We start from the raw sequence: 19194 nt of genomic DNA, 5'->3' as shown, positions 1-19194 counted from the left end.
CAGTTAGTCTCCTGGGGGCCTCTGACCACTCTGTCCTTGGACCTCGGACCACTGTCCTGCACTGTGCCACTCCCTGGCCCTTTATGGGGAAGCCTGCTAGAGTTCCTTGGCTTCTCCTGGTGGGCTCAGCGGGTCTCTTCTTGGTGTCCCCACTTACTTTCCCCACTCTATTTCCCATGACCGCCTCTCCTGGACAAACAAGACCTGGGTGGGCCCACGAAGGCAGTGGCCCTTCCTTTCCTGAGCACTGCCCAAGGAGAGTAGAAAGCAATTATTTCCTGCTTGAAGCTGTACTTGAAGGAAGGGTGAGAGCGAAGGGCATTTATTCATGCCTGCTATGATCTAGGCCCAGTGACGGGTGACTTACAGTGAAAATAACATTTAATATTCACGATGGACCTGTCATTTTTTGGGGGGAGGATACTGGGGATTAAACACAGGGCTTCATTCCCAGCCCTTTGTTTCATTTTCTTTTCATGGTTTTTGAGAAAGGGCTTGCTATGTCACTAAGTTGTCCAGGCTGGGATTGAGCTTTAAATTGTCCTGCCTCTTTCCACATGCCGAAGATTAAAACTAGACCCATATCTTTCACCATGTACTAAACTAAAATCAAAATGGATCAAAGATCTAAATATTAAAACAGAAATACTTCCTCTGCTGGAAGACAGAATAAGTAGAACTCTCAAAGACATTGGTGTAGGCAAAGACTTCATGAACAAAATCCCAATTGCACAGGAACTAGCACAAAGGACCAACAACTTAAAAAAAAAACACCAACAACTGGGATCCATCATGTTAAAAAGATTTTGCACAATAGAAACCAGCAACAGAGTGAAGAGACAACTCACAGAGTGGGAAAAAATTTTTGCCAGCTGTTACTCAAAGGACTACTATATAGAATATATGAAGAATTAAAAAAAAAAATCAGATCCCCCCCCAATTTAAAGACCCAATCCAAAAATGGGCATCTGAAATGAACAGACACTTCTCAGATGAAGAAGTGGAAACATCAAATAAATATATGAAAAAAATGTTCAACATTACTGGTCATTCGAGAGAGATGCAAATTAAAATTGAGATTACATCTCATTCCAGAAGGAATGGCTTTTATCAAGAAATCAGCCAACAACAAATGCTAGCAGGGCTGTGGGGAGAAAGGAACTCTTCTCCAATGTTGGTGGGAGTGCAGACTGGTGCAACCACTGTGGAAATCAGTATGGAGATACCTCAAAGAACTAGGACTAGAGGGTCCATTCAACTCAACTATTCCTGTTCTTGATATCTTCCCAAAAGAATTAAAAGGATCATACCACAGCAATATATGCACACCCATGTTTATGGCAGCACAGCTTTTAATAGCTAAATCTTGGAAACAGCCCTAATGCCCATCAAACAATAAATAGATAACGAAGATGTGTTTTTTTTACACCATGGAGTGTTACTCTGCCATAAAGAAGGATAAAATTGAGACATTTCTAGCTAAATGGATGGACCTTGAGACCATACTCTTAAGTGAGATAAATCAGACACACGTGTTTAAATACTGCCTCGTTTCTCTGGTGTGAGAAACTGAAAATGGGAAAAAGGACCAAAATGTGTAACAGATATTGGGAAATGGGAAGAAAATGTTCAAATGATAAGGGGAACAAGGTGGGGGGAAAGGAAACAAGGGACGAGGGAAGAAAGAATAGAAGGAAAAATGGAAACAAAGCTTTTGTAAATAAGGATAGGAAGGCCGGGGATTTAGCTCAGTGATTCTGCCACCTGCCTTGCAAGCACAAGGCCTGAGTTTGATCCCTGGTACCAAAAAAAAATAAGGATAGGAAGAGGAGTTGAAGGAGGGGAATGGGAAAAAAAGAAAAAGCAAGATATATTGTGTAGGGCTGGGGATTTAGCTCATTGGTTTCACCATCTGCTGTGCAAGCACAAGGACCCGAGTTTGAACCCTGGTACCAAAAAAAAAAAAAAGATATATCATGCACAGGTACAAATTCCCTATGATGAACGTTATCCTTATGTATATCTAAAATGTATCAATAAATGTTTTGCTTAAAAAAATTGTCCAGCCTCTGCCTCCAAGAGTGCTGGGATTATAGGCATGTGACACCTCACCTAGCCTCTGAGTTCTTAATTGCAGAGGACATAACCCAGTTAATTTGAGCAGAAAGATTATGATGAGTGGAAAAGGGGGAGGGCTGGGGGCAGGGATGTCAAGTAAAGGACATATTCTTTTTTTTTTTTTTTGGTACTGAGGATTGAATTCAGGACCTCGATTTTGAGGCAGGTGTGCTGCCACTGAGCTAAATCTCCAGCCCAAAAACATTTTCATTTTTATTAGAAAAAAAAATTTTTTTTCAGAACTGAAGGCTGGTGTTGAACTCACTATGTAGCTCAGACTGGCCTCGAATTTGTGACCCTCTTGCTTTGTCCTTCTTAGTGCTGGGATTACAGGCCTGCACCAACATACTCAGTTCTTCGGAGACTTTTCAGAAGGAAGGAGAGGGTGGGTGTGGAGGAGCTCACCTACAATCCCAGCACCTGGGAGCCTGAGGCAGGAGGATCTCAGTGAGTTCAAGGCCAGCCTGTGCTACATACCGAGACTCTGTCTCAAAAAACAAAAATCAAACAAACCAAACCAGGATAAGCCAACAACCAACCAGACCAAATCAACCAACCAAACAAACAACAAAGAATGACAGAGCTGGCCGTTTTGGCACCCACCTGTAATCTGAGAACTTCCGGAGGCTGAGGTGGAAGGATTGTAAATTGGAGCCCAACCTGGGCTATTTAGTGTGATCCTAGTAAAAACAAACCAACAAACAGCAAGCCTGGGGACATTCCTGTAGCCCATTGCCAAGGCCAGGGCTTCAATCTCTAGTCTAAAATCAAAGCCAAAAACCCATGGAAAAGGCAAAAACGACAGTCCTTCATGGTTTGTGACTCAAATGAGCCTTTGGAAAGGATGTATCTGGAGGATGGCCCCTTGACGTGGCTATGAGGAGAAAGTGTGAACTTGGCTCTGTCCCGTGGGTGCCCTCCCCACCCAGGCCTGTCCCTCCCTCCCTCCCTCGATTTGGTGCCCACCTGGACTCCTCCCTCCACGTCCTTGGCTCTAGGTCACAGTGCTCACCACACTGGACTCCAGCACGTTGTGCGGCTCCCCACTCGCAGCTCACTCCTGGCCATACAGCCTGTGGTTCAGACCCCGTGGTTCAGACCCTGGGTCTTTTTCTGGCCTCCAGTCTCAGTCGGTGCCACACTTGGCACTCGCCCTACCGGGCTCAAGTGACATCTGCTGAAGCATGAAGATTAAAGCCGGAACTCAGAGCCAGGCTGCCTGGGTTGGGAACCCTGCTTTGACACTTTCTATGTTATCTGGGTAACAGTTTTTGAACGTTCTTTTTGGATGTTTTTGTTTTTTTTGAGACAGGATCTTGCTAAGGCTATAATTAAACACGTTATTATATATTCAAACACTTAGAGTTTTCTGACAATCATAAAAGCATTAGCTATTATATAGTACAGTATATATAAATATAAGACTAGCAGGGAGTGGTGGTGCATGCCAGCAATCCCACCCCAAGTTTGAGACCAGTGGAGGCTACATAGTGAGACCCTGTCTCAAACTAACAGAAAAAAAAGAAAAAAAAATAACAGAATACTTTATCATGTATCAATAAATGCTAGCTTTTTTTGTTTTGAGACAATTTTTGCTCTACTTTTGAGGCTGCCCTCAAAAACTCAAGGGGATCCTCCTGCCTCAGCCTCCTAAGTGCTGGGATTACAGGCATGGGCCCCAGGCCCATCTAGTCACACTGCTCTTCCAATGAGAGCAGGTGAGTGGCTGGATATTCAAAGCCCTCAGGGCTCTTAGAAGTCTGTGGGCTGAGTGTGGTGGCACATGCCAGCAATCCCAGTACTCAGGAGGCTAAAGCAGGAGGATCTCCACAAGTTTGAGGCTAGCTTGGACTACACAGCAAGCCTCTGACTGAAAAAAAAAAAAAGAAAAAAAGTTTGGGGCAGGGTTAGGGCTTAGCCCTCGTGTTTTGCCCGGAAAATGTGTCCAACCACAAGGGGAACATTTGTACTCCAGGTCAAAGGTGAAATTGGGAAGGAAAAGGTGTATGCCATTTTTACCTGGAATAACCTGTCTTGTTCAACAGTTTATTTATTGTTTGTTTTGTTGGTTTTTGTACAGGGAATCACTCAGGACCTTGTGCTTGCGAGGCAGGCACGGCACCACTGAGCTAAATCCCCGCCCTTGTTCAACATTTTTGTTGCTGTTGTTGTTCAACAGTTTTGAACTGCCTTCTCCATGTAAAGCTGATTAGGGTGCAAACTGCAAGTTCATTTGAATTTCCCTTTTCGTGCTTGATTTTACAGTAAGTGAACAGGCTTTCAAATTTCTAATCCTTCATGGAACCAACAAAAGGGCACTTGGCAGCCACACACTGCTGGATTTGAATCATGAGCCCTGACACTTAGCTGCCCTACAGTCGTGGATTATTCTTTCTTTACTTTTATCTGTAAAATGGAGCTATATTTACTTTCTTCACTAGATTGTCATGGGAAAGATATTAATCGTGCATTTTGAAACCAGTTGAGCCTTATATACAAATGTATTATTCCCGGGGTTTCCATTCTGATCCCCCGGTAGCGCTTCAGAAAAATACAAAGCAGGTCGTTATCAGGAAAAGACCAGGGCCCTGATCTGGCTGTAAACGCTCTGAGTCCGGGGCACCGGGCTCTCGCGCCCACAGCTGGTCAGGGCCATGCCCCGAGGGTTTTGCTGAGAGCTCAGCGCGGGCCAGACGAGGCCTGGGGATCCAGGCGCAAGGCCGTGCTGCCGTCGGCTCTACAGACCCGCGAGGACGAAGGAACGGAGCCGGAAACCTGGTGAAGTCAGCTAGATGCGGGGGAAGGTTGCGCTGCCAGGAGAAGAACGTGCGAGCCAGGGAGGTCGAGGCGAGGAATAACGCTTCGGGCACAGTGAAAGGGCCGCAGAGAGCAGGACTGGCCAGCCCGGTGAAAGTGAGGACCAGAAAAAAGAACTTCGCCCACCCCGCTATTTGGGGCTCCACTACTGTTCCGCAGGCAAACACCCAGGACCCCCTCGCCCCGCCCCCCGCGGATGGGACCGTACCATTGTGTCTTTACAGGGTTGGGCGTGGATCAGGGTTAGTCCTGGAGAGTGAGCAGAAGCTATTCATTAGGAAATATGGTGATCTATATTATTAGCTCAGTCGCCAGCCAGTCTGTTTCACCTTTGTTTGCTTGAACCCTTTACATTCCCTGGAACATGTTAAGAAACCGCTGTGCTTTCCCCTGTGCTTTCCATAGATGGTACGTTCCACCGCGGTGCGTAGGCGGGGGTGGGGGAGACCTACAAAAACTCCGACGCAGGGGGCGGGACCCCTCAGTCCGCGAGGCGTCGGTTCTGTTAGCTGGTGGCGTCTACTTGCTAGTCGGCCTGTGTGCGCGTGCGCGGACATGGCCTCAAACGGTAGGTGAGGGCGCGAAGGGGTGGTTCTGCGCTCGTTCAGCGCCTCGTTCCCTCCCCGATGGGTTTTGGCTTTTCGGTGGGCCCGGGGTGAGGATCTCGTGCAGTCTTTTCGCACCACTGTGGCGGGAAGCAGCGGAGAGGGTGGAAGGGGGAGGGCGATGTCGCCATTTTGTTTCGTTCCTCTGACGCCTCGCGCAAGAGCTGTCTTTCCTTCGCGGTCTATTTGCGTGTAGTTCTGGGAAGGGAAGGGGGCTTAGCGATTTCAAGTGTAGGGGAGGGTGGGAATGCTCAGGCCCTAAGCCCCGTGCCGCACCCCTGGCCCAGCCCCGCGGTGGGTCCCGCTTTGTCGCAGTGGTGCATCCGGGCACTCGGGGCGCGCACGCGCTTCCTCCCCCGCCCCCTCCCCCTGCTCGGCGCGTCTTCCCCTTCTGGCCTCGTGTTGGTGCGGCTTTTTGTCGCGAGACCCTCGCGAGCGGTGGACTGTGCCGCGAGCTTCGGGTTGGGCTTCGCCTCGCCCGTCCCGGGGGAGAGGGCGGGACTGCTCTCGCCTGGCTGCCACGGGTCCGCGGGCGGAGACTCGGGGTCGGACCACGCTTCCTTTGAGGGGAGAGAGATTGGCCTTTGGACTTGGGGCCCGGCCTGAGGCTTTTCCCGCCTAACTTTCTTTATAAGATGAGAACTGAGAGGACCGGCCGCCCGACCACATCCTCTCTCGGTTCTTTTGCCTTTTCCTGCGGGGGGAAAGGCCTGATTTCCTGTACTGAGGAGAAGAGGTGATGGTGCTAGTGAGTCCTCCTTATCCTGGTTATTTTTTTGGTACCGGGGATCGAACCCGGGACCTTGCGCTAGCGAGGCAGGAGGCGGAACCACTGAGCTAAATCCCTTTATCGTGGCGTTTTAAAAGTGCTTTTCTCCGTGGGGATCTCTGAGGGAGGCAGTATAGTCGAAACAACCATTGGAGCCATTTGTCTCTTGAGGCAGGCACGTTGATGATTGTCATTTAGGGTCAAAGGGTTCTCGTGTTGGTTGCCTGGCTTTGTCCTAAAACATCACTTTTCCTTTTCTCCTAGGTTGGTCAAAGGGTGAAGAACGGCTTTCTTTTTTTTCCATTTCTTTGCGACGGGGGTCTTGCTATCTTGAACTCACTGTGTTGCACAGGCTGGCCTTTAACTCTTCTTCGCATCCTCTTGCCTCAGCCTTCAGAGTGCTGGGATTACAGGCATGGACTACCTTGCCTGGCAAGAATGGCTTTTGCTTTTTTTTTGTTTTGGAGACATTCTTGTTCTTTAGTTCTTTTTTTTCTTCTTCGGGTCTTGAGTGCCACATTCCCAGCACTAGCGCCTTGGGTTTAACTGAAACCAAATCCCTGTCACTTAGCTCTGTGACTTTGGAAGAGTTGCTGTATCTTGGCTCTTGGCGATAATACTTTTCCCCAAGAGCGGGTGTAAAAGTGAATTGTTAGGTGAATTTAGAGCAGTTCCTCACATAAATTGAGTGTGGAGGTAAAAAGAAGATCCTTTGTTTTTCCAATTGTTAAAGTCTGAGTCTCTAGAAATTTGTGGTTCTTTTCTTTGAGACAGGGTCTTGCTATGGCGATCAGGCTGTCCTTGAACTCATGTAGCTCTTGCAGTCCTGCCTCAGCCTCCAAAGTGCTGGGATTACAGGCATGTGCTGCCACGCCAGCGGCCCCCACCCCCCAAATTGTAAGAACTGTTCGCTTGTCCTCAACTAGTGTGTCAAGGGGGAATTGTGCTGTTTCTTAGAAAGCAATGAAATTTTGTTGATTTTCTTGATCTGGAGGCTCCAGGACTTGAGGAATTTTAGCACTGTTCACTGTAAATTTTAGAGTGGCAGCTGAAAATAATGTAATTGTATTTTTGTTTTGCAGACTATACCCAACAAGCAACCCAAAGGTGAGTGCCATGTTTTGAGCTTCAGAGTTTGTAGAGTTAAAGATTACATTAGGTTCTCCCCCCCTTTTTAAGGTAACTTTTTCTGAAACGGTGGTGTTTTTTTTTGTGGTTTTTTTTTTTTCTCTTCTCTATAGCTATGGGGCCTACCCCACCCAGCCTGGGCAGGGCTACTCCCAGCAGAGCAATCAGCCCTATGGACAGCAGAGTTACAGTAGTTATGGCCAGTCGGCGGATACTTCAGGCTATGGCCAGAGCAGCTACAGTTCTTCTTATGGACAGAGTCAGAACAGTGAGTCCCTTAGTGGGTTATTCTGCCTCTTCCTCCTCTTTCTGAACGGTGCTTTTCTTAAACTTGAACAATACTAAAATGTTGAAACCTGACTCAATTTATAATTCTTAAAACTTTTTTGGATTTTTAGTCCTTTCAAGAAAGCAAAAATGCTTACTGATTTGTGGTTTAAAAAAAAATTTTCTAGACTTCTTGGTTGTTATATTGGGCTCTTCTCACCTAGAAAGAGGAGATATATTCCCTACAGGGAAAACCAGTTTCAGGCTCATCATTATTACTTTGTTATGTGGTATTGGGAATTGAATCTAGGGCCTCTTGAATGCTAGGCAGATACTGTATAGAGTGTCACTGAGCTTCATACATAGCCCATTATTTATTTTGAGACAGGATCTTGCAAAGTTGCTCCAGGCTGTCCTTGAAGTTGAGATCCTCCTTCCTCAGCTTCTGAAGTAGTGACATGTCCCACCTTCCCTGGTTCTTACATGGAAAAATGGTTTGCTTGAAAATGCTTGAAGTAGGCTATTATGTGTCATGTGATACACAAAGGTAGAATTTACTGTTAAGGTCCAGAATTACGGATGGTATGGGTTGTCTGTATGCATACCAGCATATTAAAATGCTCTTAATAAGTTGAGATCTTTTGGGCTGTGATTAGTTGGCTCAGAGGTGGCTTTCCGATAGGTGAAATGAAATTGGAATCATCCTAGAGTAAAATTGGCGTGTTAAATTTGAAGAGTTTAAAAGAAGGGTAACTTTGAGTTGCAAGATTTATTAAGCTCATCTTTCAATTATGGATGAACATTAGGTAGTACATAACGTCTTTTTCAATGGCCTTTTTCTTTCCTCATACATTTTGTGATTCCCTTTTTCTTTTCTTATTAGCAGGCTATGGCACTCAGTCAGCTCCCCAGGGTTATGGCTCCACTGGTGGCTATGGCAGTGGCCAGAGTTCCCAGTCGTCGTATGGGCAGCAGTCCTCTTACCCTGGCTATGGCCAGCAGCCAACTCCCAGCAGCACCTCCGGAAGGTAAGCTGTTGAGGTCTGAGGCTGGAAAGATGAGGGCTAATGGATGGGTTGGCGTGGTAAAGAGAGTTGGGTAGAGTAAAAGAAAAGGGACATGTTGGGCATACATACTATAGGGTTTTGATTCTGGTTTTCTTTTTCCCCCGCAGTTACGGTAGCAGTTCTCAGAGCAGCAGCTATGGGCAGCCCCAGAGTGGGGGCTATGGCCAACAGTCTGGCTATAGTGGACAGCAACAGAACTACGGGCAGCAGCAGAGCTCCTATAATCCCCCTCAGGGCTATGGGCAGCAGAACCAGTACAACAGTGGCAGTGGCGGTGGTGGAGGGGGTGGAGGTGAGGAGGCTTCTGCTGTCTCCTACTTCGTTACATTCTTTGGTTTGGGCCTCATCCTGAAAGAGGCATTTCTGGTTGCCTACCTCTGTTTATTATTCCTTTCTGGCACTGTTGATCCATTTCATGCTGTATCATACCTCATTCCCTCTTTGGTGTGGGATGAAACCTAGGGCCTTGTCTATGTTAAGCACAGTCTCTGAAACGAAGCTACATCCTTGCCTTTTGTTTTTAAAGCATCTTTTCTTCTTTGGCAGGCAGTTATGGCCAAGATCAGTCCTCCATGAGTGGTGGCGGCGGTGGTTATGGCAGTCAGGACCAGAGTGGTGCTGGCAGTGGCGGCTACGGGGGAGGCCAGCAGGACCGTGGGGGCCGAGGCAGGGGTGGCGGCGGCGGTTACAGCCGCAGCAGTGGTGGCTATGAACCCAGAGGTCGCGGAGGTGGCCGTGGAGGCAGAGGCGGCATGGGGTAGGTGTCTCATGATGAGCCAGGGAGTATCTTTGGCGGGGAGCGTGGAGGGTTGCATGAAGCTCCCCTGAAGCCGATCCCCAGTGCATGGTCAGTTTTGTTTTCTGGGAATCTGTGAGGACTTTGATTTGGGGGTACTGACTTTCTTTGTATATCCCCATTTTATTTTTCTGAGAGCTTGGGAGCCTGAATTTCTGTCCACACATCTGAGTAGACATTTGGGTATTAATGCTTTTGTTTCCAAAGGAAAATACCTAGTATGAATGCATTACAGTCATTGATACTCTAGGCAAAAACAAAAAATATGGAAGTGAAAGACTTCTTTCTTTATAAGGGAAACCGATGATCCCTCTCCTGGGAAAATAGTAGGGAAACTTGGTATGTGTTTTCCTATGTATCCTCCAAGGGAGTTGATAATGGTTAACCTAACTTCAGCTTCTAGGAATTGACTACTCTTCCCGTATTCTGTAGTCATTTGAGTCCATGAGCTTGATTTGTATAGTTTGACTGACTTGTGATTTTATGTGTGACTTGTGGTTTATGGGGTGGTTGGCTGACATGTGCAGACCTTTGGGGCAAAATACTCCTGACAGTGGGTGGTATCCCACGTATTTGTTCCACTGTCCGCCTTCCCCTGGTTAGTTAGTTAAAAGCAGCTTGTCCAACTGGATCTTCTCGCTGAAGTTGAGCCTTAGATTTTTTGATTTAAAAATCTGTCAAATCTGTTGGTAAATATGAAGGACCCTACTCTGTATTCCTTGAAAAGGGGAGGAATGTCAATGTTACACAATTTTTTTGGGGAAAAGTAGGTTTTTAAAAGTAGTTTGTATGGTAAGTATTCAGAAGGTGGGTGGGGGCAGTCTCAGTAATGTACAGAAAATAAGGAAAACTCTTATTGTGTGTGTTTAATGCAAAACTTAAAAAGAAAAACAACTGTTATGTGACTGTTAACCTGCTCTGCATTTTATGTGCCACAGGTATGAAAGGTGACATTGCAAAATACTCCGCTCTTCTCACAGTGTAGAAGGGGTGACCCCGGGGATGGGGGTGATCAAACAGCTCAGTAGTTAGGGTAGGGCTTAGCTAAGTTTGTCTTGCTTTAAAGGGAAATTGCCTTTGGTTTTGACTTTTTATGGAATGGGGTTGGGTCTGCTTGCTGCTTTCAAAGCAAAAACCACAAATACGTGTTCAGGGCTACCCCAGCCTGGTGTGAAAATGTCTTCTGGGTACATCGGGGGGTAGGGTTTTTAAACCAACTACTGGTTGTCAACCACTCGCCACAAGAGGAAAAAAACATCTGCTACGTCGGAAGAACAGCCAAGGAAAATGGGTCGTTTTTTTCCCAAGAGGAAATAGATATATAATCTTTTGAAGCAAAATTCTTACCTGTGTCTGAGAAACTGCACACGTGTGTGTGACGTGCTCAAAGGTCAGACAAGGGTTGGTCAGGAAGGGATGTATGTTAGTGACCACTTGTATCTTTTTCCCAAAACACCTACCCATGTTTGGGGAATGTTAAAAAAACAAAACACCCTTTTGTAGCCGTTGGAAGCTTCATGTCCTTTCTTCTAACTTGTCTTCTCCAGCGGAAGTGACCGTGGTGGCTTCAATAAATTTGGTGGTAAGTGAAGAGTTTCCAAAATTCCCAACTCCCAGCAATGCTTTGTCTGATTGTTCATTTGCAGATGTCTTAGCGTGTTAAGTGTCGCAGGTTTTGAAGTGTCCATTACCACCTCTGGAAAGGGGTGGGGGAGGATGCCACCTGCTGCCAGATTGTGCTGACCTGGAGGCAGGCAGGTTAAAAGTCATCTGTACCACATTGGTTTGACTTGTTTCTTGGAGGTGTCTAGTAGGCCTCCTGACGGGTGCTGCCACGCATGGCAGGCACATAGTGACTACCATCGTAAGAAACTGGAGTGTGTGCTGGAACACGTGCCAACTTGGCTTTTTAGGATCTTTTTGATCATTTATGTCCAAGGCTAGTGTGTGTGTATGTATGTGTTAACAACCTCCAAATGTTTGAATTCTGGGAGAAGGACATGAAATAATGCCTCACCCGAGGATGGTGAAGTTGGTATATATTTTTAAGTACTGAGTGGCGTCAATGCAATTCTACTTATGTTCTGAACTTGAGCAAATAGAAACTAGCTCTGGAAAGGAAGGTGTGGACTACTTCAAGAAAGGTTGGGAGCATGTGTGGCTCATGGGAAATAACCAGGTCTTAAACAGCACGAACTGAATTCATGGAAAAATGGCAAATTTGAGAAGTCTCCCAGTAAGCTGGAACTTTTCTGGTTTGGTTAACTAACAAAAGGTTTCTTGATTTGTCGCAACACTTAAAAGCCAAAGGCTTGGGTTCATGATTTAGGTGTCATTGCATATGGGTATAATATTTACATATGACAAATCCAGTTAAACTTTGGTCAAAGATGGTCTCTGGAAAAAAATAGAGGCTGCATTATGGAAATAAGATTTCTGGTCTGTTCCCTGGGACATGCTTTAAAATATGATAGCTATTAATGTTTTTTATTTTCATGTGGCTTTGGGGAAACTTAACATGGTTTAAAGAATGGTTTCTAAAGATAAAATTACTTCACAAGGGATGTGTCTTCGGTGTTACAGTTGGGAGAACTGGATGGGTGCGCATCACATTGCTGGTGGTGAGCCTGTCTCTCGGGTGAGAGAACGGGGCCAAGCTCTGAGTTGGTTTGTTAACCGCAATGGGTCCCTTCCGTCCCCCCACCCCAGGTCTGTGCTGCGGACATTTCCTAGCTCAGGCTGCGGGAGGCAGCATTTTCTGAAGTGTTGGACTTGTGCCCTGGGGACTGAATTTACAGATCTTGAGGAAGGGGCCTGTGATGCCCCTGGCCTGTCTTCGATTTTCTCTAGACAGGCCAGGAACAGGGTTTGGAGTCAGGCTGTGAGCACTTACCTGATATTTGCAAGAATTTGAATTTAGTTTATTGTTTTTCTTTGTCCTTTCTAGTTGACTAACGGCTCCTCTTTCCCTTGTTTTTTTTTTTTTTTTTTTTTTTTTTGTTTATTTTCTTTTTTTGTTTATTTTCTCTTTTTTTGTTTTCTTTTTTTCTTTTTGTTTTTATGTACTTAAGGCCCTCGGGACCAAGGATCACGTCATGATTCTGGTGAGTCCACTGATGACATGAAAGAATGGCTAAAGTGGTATTTACACTTCACCCAGATGTTCTTTGAAACTGAAGAAGTTAGAGGAGGGAAGAGAGTTTAGGGCAACTATAGTTAGCAGTTCATAGATGAGTAGTGTACGAACTGTATCAGTTGATTTAAAAAGTGAGTTCCCTCAGCAAGTAGTGGTCTGGGGTGAACCTAAGAGTCTGCATTTTTGACAAGGACTGGGTGGTGCTGATGGCATCTGTGATTCATGCTTTGGAACTGCTGGTTTTCAAGTAGTAGCTTTTAAAACTGTGGATCATGTCCACGAATAAAAGGAGTGAATGAAAGACTTGGTGACTCAGATAAAAGGAAATGAATGTTCTCTTTTGTTTGTATTCATGTTGGATTAGTACATTCTAATTTAAAATAGTTTCTTACACTAAAGAATCTTCAGGTGAAAGTCAGTGAACACTAGTGTGCTTTGTTGAGTGAGTAATCTTGGGCAATTAACTCCTGATCAGGTTTTCAGTACTAGCGTTTAACGTGCTTCAAAGGGTAGCTGTAAAACTAAAATACAAAGGTGCCTGGTTTATAGATATTCATGTAATAGAAGGGATACATACGAATTTCCCTTTGGTTGCCTAACCCAAATCCAGAGTGACACTGAGTCCCTTAGAGATTTTCCCTCAACAGCTTAATAATAGTATTTTTCAAAGTTAGATTATTGAGTCATTTGTTTTAGTTTACTTGTGCCTTTTTTTGTTTTTTTTTGGTACCGGGGATTGAACTCAGGACCTTGTGCTTGGGAGGCAGGCGCAGTGCCACTGAGCTAAATCCCCGGCCCATCTGTGGCTTTTAAAAAAAATCTTTGTTTTTTCCTTTGCTCTTGAAATTCTCATTTCCTGTGTTCAACAAGCAGAACAGGATAATTCAGACAACAACACCATCTTTGTGCAAGGCCTGGGTGAGAATGTTACAATCGAGTCCGTGGCTGATTACTTCAAGCAGATTGGCATTATCAAGGTATTTGTGTAGCAGAGTATGTGCGTTTGGGTTTCACACATTTAGTAAAAGTCTAGTTTTAAAAGTGTTATACTCCCCCGATTACCCCTCCTCCCTCCTTTAAAATTTTGAGACAAGGTTTAGCTAGGCAGGACTTGAACTTGCAATGCTTTTGTCTCAGCCTCCTTTAGTGCTAGGATTAGGGGTATGGACCACCACATGTACCTGTACCTGAAAATAAGTCTTAATGGTTGGCAGCAGTAAAAACAACACTCTTCTCTGAGATCAAGCTCACAAGTGCTCTGCTGAGCTGTATATATCTCCTGCCTTCTTTATTGATTCTATTTCTTTTTTTTTCCCCTGGTACTGGGGATCGAACTCAGGACCTTGTGCTTGTGAGGCAGGTGTGGTGCCCCTGAGCTGAATCCCTGGTCCTTTATTCTAAATGTTATCTTGCTAAGTTACCCAGGCTATCCTCAAATTGCTGTCCTCTGTTGTGAACTTTTTTTTTTTTTTGGAGACAAGGTTTTGCTTTGTAGTCCAGGCTGGCCTTGATCTACTGGCAGTCCTCCTCTCTCAGCCTTCCAAGTGCTGGAATTACAGGTGTGCACCATCACGCTTGGGTCATCCTCTTTAAATGGGATTACAGGAGTGTGTCACCATGCTTGGCTAAAACAAAAGATTGTTGCCAGCTTATTTTTTTGAGCTTTGTCATTTTTGAAGAGAAATCACACATGAAGTATAATTGGTAAGGAGTGCCCTAAAACGCAGCATAGCCCGTGATTTAATTTGGATTACATGTGGGATAGGAAGAAGTAACAGAGGGTAGCTAAAGTCTGTGGTAAGGCTCAGGTTCTGGAGGAGGAAGAGGGAAGGTAGTACACTGACTTCTGCATTCACAGGTTGAACCAACTTCAGATTGAAAATACTTGGAAAAAGAAATTGTGTCTGTACTGATCTGGCCTCAACCTTTTTTTCCCATTTTGAGATAGGGTTTCACTGTGTAGCCCAGGCTGTCCTTAGATTTGAGATTCTCCTGCCTCAGCCTCATGAGCGCTGGGATTTCAGGCCTGTGCCATCATGCCTGGCTCAGACTCTTCCTCTCTAAAAACCCCATAGTGTAACGACTGGTATGTGTTCACACTTACTTCGTTACCTGTTGCTAAGCAAGCTAGAGGTGATTTTTTTTTTTTTTTTTTTCTGGTGGTGGTAGAGATGGAATCCTGAGCCTTGTGCATGCTAGGCTGAGCTAGCCTACTGCTGTGCCGCTCTCCGCCCTCAATGAAAGTGTGTGCAGGAGGATATGTGTAGGCTACATGCATATACTGGGGTCTATAATGTAAGGGATTTGAATTTAAGTGGATGGTACGGAGGGAGGGGCTCCTGGAAATAGTCCCATCCCCTGAGGATGTCAAGGGGTGACTCACTGGTTTTGTATCCTCTAAAATTGATACCTTATTTCGCTTTTTTCAGACCAATAAGAAAACCGGACAACCCATGATTAATTTGTACACAGATAGGGAAACTGGCAAGCTGAAGGGAGAGGCAACAGTCTCATTTGATGACCCCCCTTCTGCTAAAGCAGCTATTGACTGGTTTGACGGTATGTATGAGAAAGTGGGTGGGGATGTGGGGTAGGGTGTAACTAGCCTTAGGAGACAGGCTACATTTTGAGGGACTTTTGAGTCTTATAGCACCTAACTTGTAATTTCAGTGTATAGTCTCATTTTTGCTAATAGGTTAGAAACCTTTTCAGGAAGGCAGTCTCCTCTTAGATTATGTCAGAGGTTCCTTGATCTATAGCTTTTGAATCAGAAGTGGGTTTTTTGTGGTTCTGGGATTGTATTGGGGCCTTACATTCTAACACTTAGCTGTATCCCCAGCCTGAAAGTCTCTTTATTCTATTCTTTAGGTAAAGAATTCTCCGGAAATCCTATAAAGGTCTCGTTTGCTACTCGTCGAGCAGACTTCAATCGGGGTGGTGGCAATGGCCGAGGAGGCCGAGGGAGAGGAGGTAAGGAGCTTATTACCTGCTGGTATAAAGGGCTGATGGGGACAGAGTGCAGGTCCAAGGACTTGTGGAAAGTGTCACATTAGCCAGACTCAGACCATGCTTACTCTGCCTGTACCTGTACTAGGACCCATGGGCCGTGGAGGCTATGGAGGTGGTGGCAGTGGTGGTGGTGGCCGGGGAGGATTCCCCAGTGGAGGTGGTGGTGGAGGAGGACAGCAGCGAGCTGGAGACTGGAAGTGTCCTAACCCGTGAGTGAAACTGTTTTCTTAGTTGACTTCTTACATGTGAGCCCACTGATAATGCAGTAGAACTGTGGATGTTTTCTGAACCAAAGAATATCAAGGCCACGTTGTTAAGGGAAGTTTTAACTGAGAGCTTGGATAGTGATTCTCCTTACCAACGGGAGATAACTGTTCCAAGAATTCCAGTGGATGCCTGCACCTGAATAGTACCAAGCTCTGTGGTACTGAGACAGTGGATCTGATGACTGGATTGGCTAAATGGATAACATAATGTATGCAGTGGGTGTGCTGAACAAAGGAGTGGTTCTTGTTGTGGGCAGGACAGTAGAGACTGTGAGATTCTGTTATGCTGCAGTTTAAAACTTAGGAAGTGGTTTTGGGAGTTTCTGTATTGAAACTGGTTGACTGATGGGAAAAAACCCCAGATAAGGGGGTACCTTTGTGGGAAAAGGTAATGGAGCGGGTTTGATAATCATAGTTGGGTCCCTGGCCATGTTTTTGAGAAGCGTTTCTTTGGCGTCTTCCTGTAATTCTTTTTTCTTAGTACGTGTGAGAACATGAACTTCTCTTGGAGAAATGAATGCAACCAGTGTAAGGCTCCTAAACCAGACGGCCCAGGCGGGGGTCCAGGAGGTTCCCATATGGGTAAGAAAAGAGCTGGTTTTAAGGGATTGAGACCAAGTAACCCTTGAGATTTTTTTGTACACGGGTGGGACTAGAACTTAGGGCTTTTTCACTGAGTGCCAGCCCTATTTTATATTTTGCCATGTTTTTTAATTTTAACATCTCTTTAGTACTAGAGATTGGATGTAGGTCTTTCACACTGAGCTACATACCCAGTCATTTATTTTTTTATATTGAGACAGACGGTCTGTCTCTTTGTCATTCACTCATTCTGTTTCTTCCTTTCCTTTCCTCTCCCCTCCCCTCCCCTCCCCTCCCCTCCCCTCCCCTCCCCTCCCCTCCCCTCCCCTCCCCTCCCCTCCCGCTACATACCTAGTCATTGTTTTATATTGTCTGTCTCTCTCTATCTCTTTGTACCAGGAATTGAACTCAGGGCCTTGTGCTTGCTAGGCAGGTGCTGTGCCTGCTGAGCTCCATCCCTGGCCCCTGAGAAAAGTTTTGTTAAGTTGCCCATGGTAGACTGGAACTTTGGAATCCTCTTGCTTCAGCCTCCGGAGTGCTGGGATTATTGGCATGCACTACCACCACTTGTGGTTGTTGATTCGTTTTTGCGCAGGGAGGCCATTGGGGAGGTAGGAATGTGGGGATCTGATGCACATGTCTTGTCCTAGGGGGTAACTATGGAGATGATCGTCGTGGTGGCAGAGGCGGCTACGATCGGGGCGGCTACCGGGGCCGTGGCGGGGATCGTGGGGGCTTCCGAGGTGGCCGGGGCGGCGGCGACAGAGGCGGCTTTGGCCCTGGCAAGATGGACTCCAGGTGAGCGTGGAGAGGAGAGAGTGATGGAGCAGAGGGCCTGTTAGCAGGGGTTTTGTTGGAAAGTGGTTTCTTTGGATATACAACAGGAAAGGTGGGAAGGAGCCGACACCGAGACTTAGGAGGGTAGAGAGGGGCAGGGAAGGAGAGAGGAGGGACTAGTCCCCCTTCAGAGGTGCGAGCGACATCCATCGGCTTGGTTGTATGGGGAGATGGGCAGGGAGCTGCTAAATCAAATTAATGGCCCTTTTTTTTCTTCTCTTCCCTTCTGCAGGGGTGAGCACAGACAGGATCGCAGGGAGAGGCCGTATTAGTCTGGCTCTGAGATTCTGGAACAACTTTTATTCCCTGAACCCAGTGTTACTCTTGTTATTTTGTAACCTTCCAACTCCTGATCACCCATGGATTTTTTGTGTCGGACTACGTAATTGTAACCGTACCTCTGGTTCTCATTAAAAACCACCGTTTTAGTTAAATTTTGTTCTTCTTTACCCTCTTTCATTTTCCTGGAGGATTGACGTCCACGTCAAGAATATGAATTTTCCTCTTTGAGATCATCCTGCATCACAGGAATTGGAATAATTTGTTCATGCCTAGCTGGGATTGGAATAGGGTTTGATATTTGATCCAGGGGAGAAAAGGACAAGAGGTGTCCTTGAGAGTAGAGATTACCCAAATCAGAGCAAAATTGGCTATGCCAATGGGATAAATGATAAGTGTGATGTCATGAGTATTAATCTCATATTTGTCCATTTATTGGGGAGCTTTATCACATTGATGTGTTCTTAGTTAACTATATGTAGCAATTTGACCTTTTTTTTTGGTACCGGGGTTCAAACTCTGGACCTTGTGCTTGCAACGCAGTTGTCGGAACCACTGAGCTAAATCCCCAGCCCTTATTTCACTTTTTAGAATTTATGGGTCTTTAAGAATTTATGACTCAAAAGTTTTTTTTTTTAGGGCAGCATTCAAGTCTGTCATAGAGGGCACATGGCCAGCCAAGTTGGGTCTTTCATAAGGAACAGATAGCTTGAGTACCTCCTTCACTGCACCACTTAGTGGCATGGAGAGTCTGTGGATTGTCGTGATCTGAGCCTGAACCCTGGCCTGGGAGAGCGGGCCATTCATTCACTTGCCAGGCTGAAAATCAAGTGCACCAGTTACCAGTTGTTCTCAGAATCAGAAAATAGAAGTCAGGATTCAGTTCTCTTCTGATTCCATATCTTGGCATTTCCATCCTGAAACCATTGTGTAGGATGTCTTACTCCAAACGTTTAGTCCTAAATAGGATGCTTCCTGGGGAGAGAGACACAGGATGAGTGGAGGTGGTTGAGAAAGGGGAAGATTGCCGGAGAGGCAGAGGTGCCGTGCCTACTTTGAGGGGATAGGGCTGGGCTAGGTAGCTGCTGCATGCAGACAGTGGTTCTGTCTAGTTGGATCACTTTCTCACTGCCCCTCCAAGGGGCTTGAGCTTGGTATTTTGAGATTCTCAGGCTGAATCCTCATGATGGGAGAGGTGAGGGTGGGAAGCTGTCCTTTGAAAGGAGTGTGGGGCTGTTCCTTATGCTGCCTGCACTTGGGAGGCTGAGGCACGGTTGAGTTCAAGGCCACAGTGTGAGCTACGTGGTGAGCCTAAGTGACATTAGCACTTCCAAAGACTTCCTTTCTTTTCATGTGTAAACTTGTCTATACCTGGCAACCACTTGAATGACACCAATTTTAAATGCAGAACTGAGAATCAGGCCGGGTGTGGTGGCACACTGGGGAGGCAGGGAGATTGCTGAGTTTGAGACTGTCTCAAAACAACCAGCCTGAAGACCATTTCCAAGACAAGTGATT

The 19194-nt window shown here is 45.9% G+C and overlaps 1 protein-coding gene across 5 annotated transcripts; it reads left to right on the top strand.

Annotated features, from left to right (window-relative positions):
• Positions 1-5418: 5418 nt before the first annotated feature.
• Positions 5419-17831, top strand: Fus (FUS RNA binding protein). 5 transcript variants are annotated; one of them, XM_004856238.4, is made up of 15 exons: positions 5419-5503; positions 7392-7416; positions 7551-7705; positions 8591-8732; positions 8879-9063; positions 9318-9528; positions 11115-11149; positions 12639-12671; positions 13577-13680; positions 15133-15262; positions 15572-15673; positions 15798-15921; positions 16460-16560; positions 17211-17358; positions 17630-17831. In XM_004856238.4, the coding sequence occupies exons 1-15, from the start codon at positions 5491-5493 to the stop codon at positions 17667-17669; spliced, it is 1548 nt and encodes a 515-aa protein (XP_004856295.1). In that variant the 5' UTR covers positions 5419-5490; the 3' UTR covers positions 17670-17831. The 5 variants fall into 5 exon arrangements, with proteins under 5 accessions (XP_004856295.1, XP_004856294.1, XP_087064904.1 ...); XM_004856237.4 differs by having other exon boundaries at positions 8588-8732; XM_087208778.1 differs by having other exon boundaries at positions 8588-8732; positions 13574-13680.
• The last annotated feature ends 1363 nt before the right edge of the window (positions 17832-19194 follow it).

The sequence above is a fragment of the Heterocephalus glaber genome, unplaced genomic scaffold, assembly GCF_053883595.1.
Source record: "Heterocephalus glaber isolate CG9 unplaced genomic scaffold, H.glaber_assembly_v1.0 deba00000943, whole genome shotgun sequence".
Taxonomy (NCBI): Eukaryota; Metazoa; Chordata; class Mammalia; order Rodentia; family Bathyergidae; genus Heterocephalus; species Heterocephalus glaber.
This window is presented reverse-complemented; position numbering and strand designations above follow the sequence as displayed.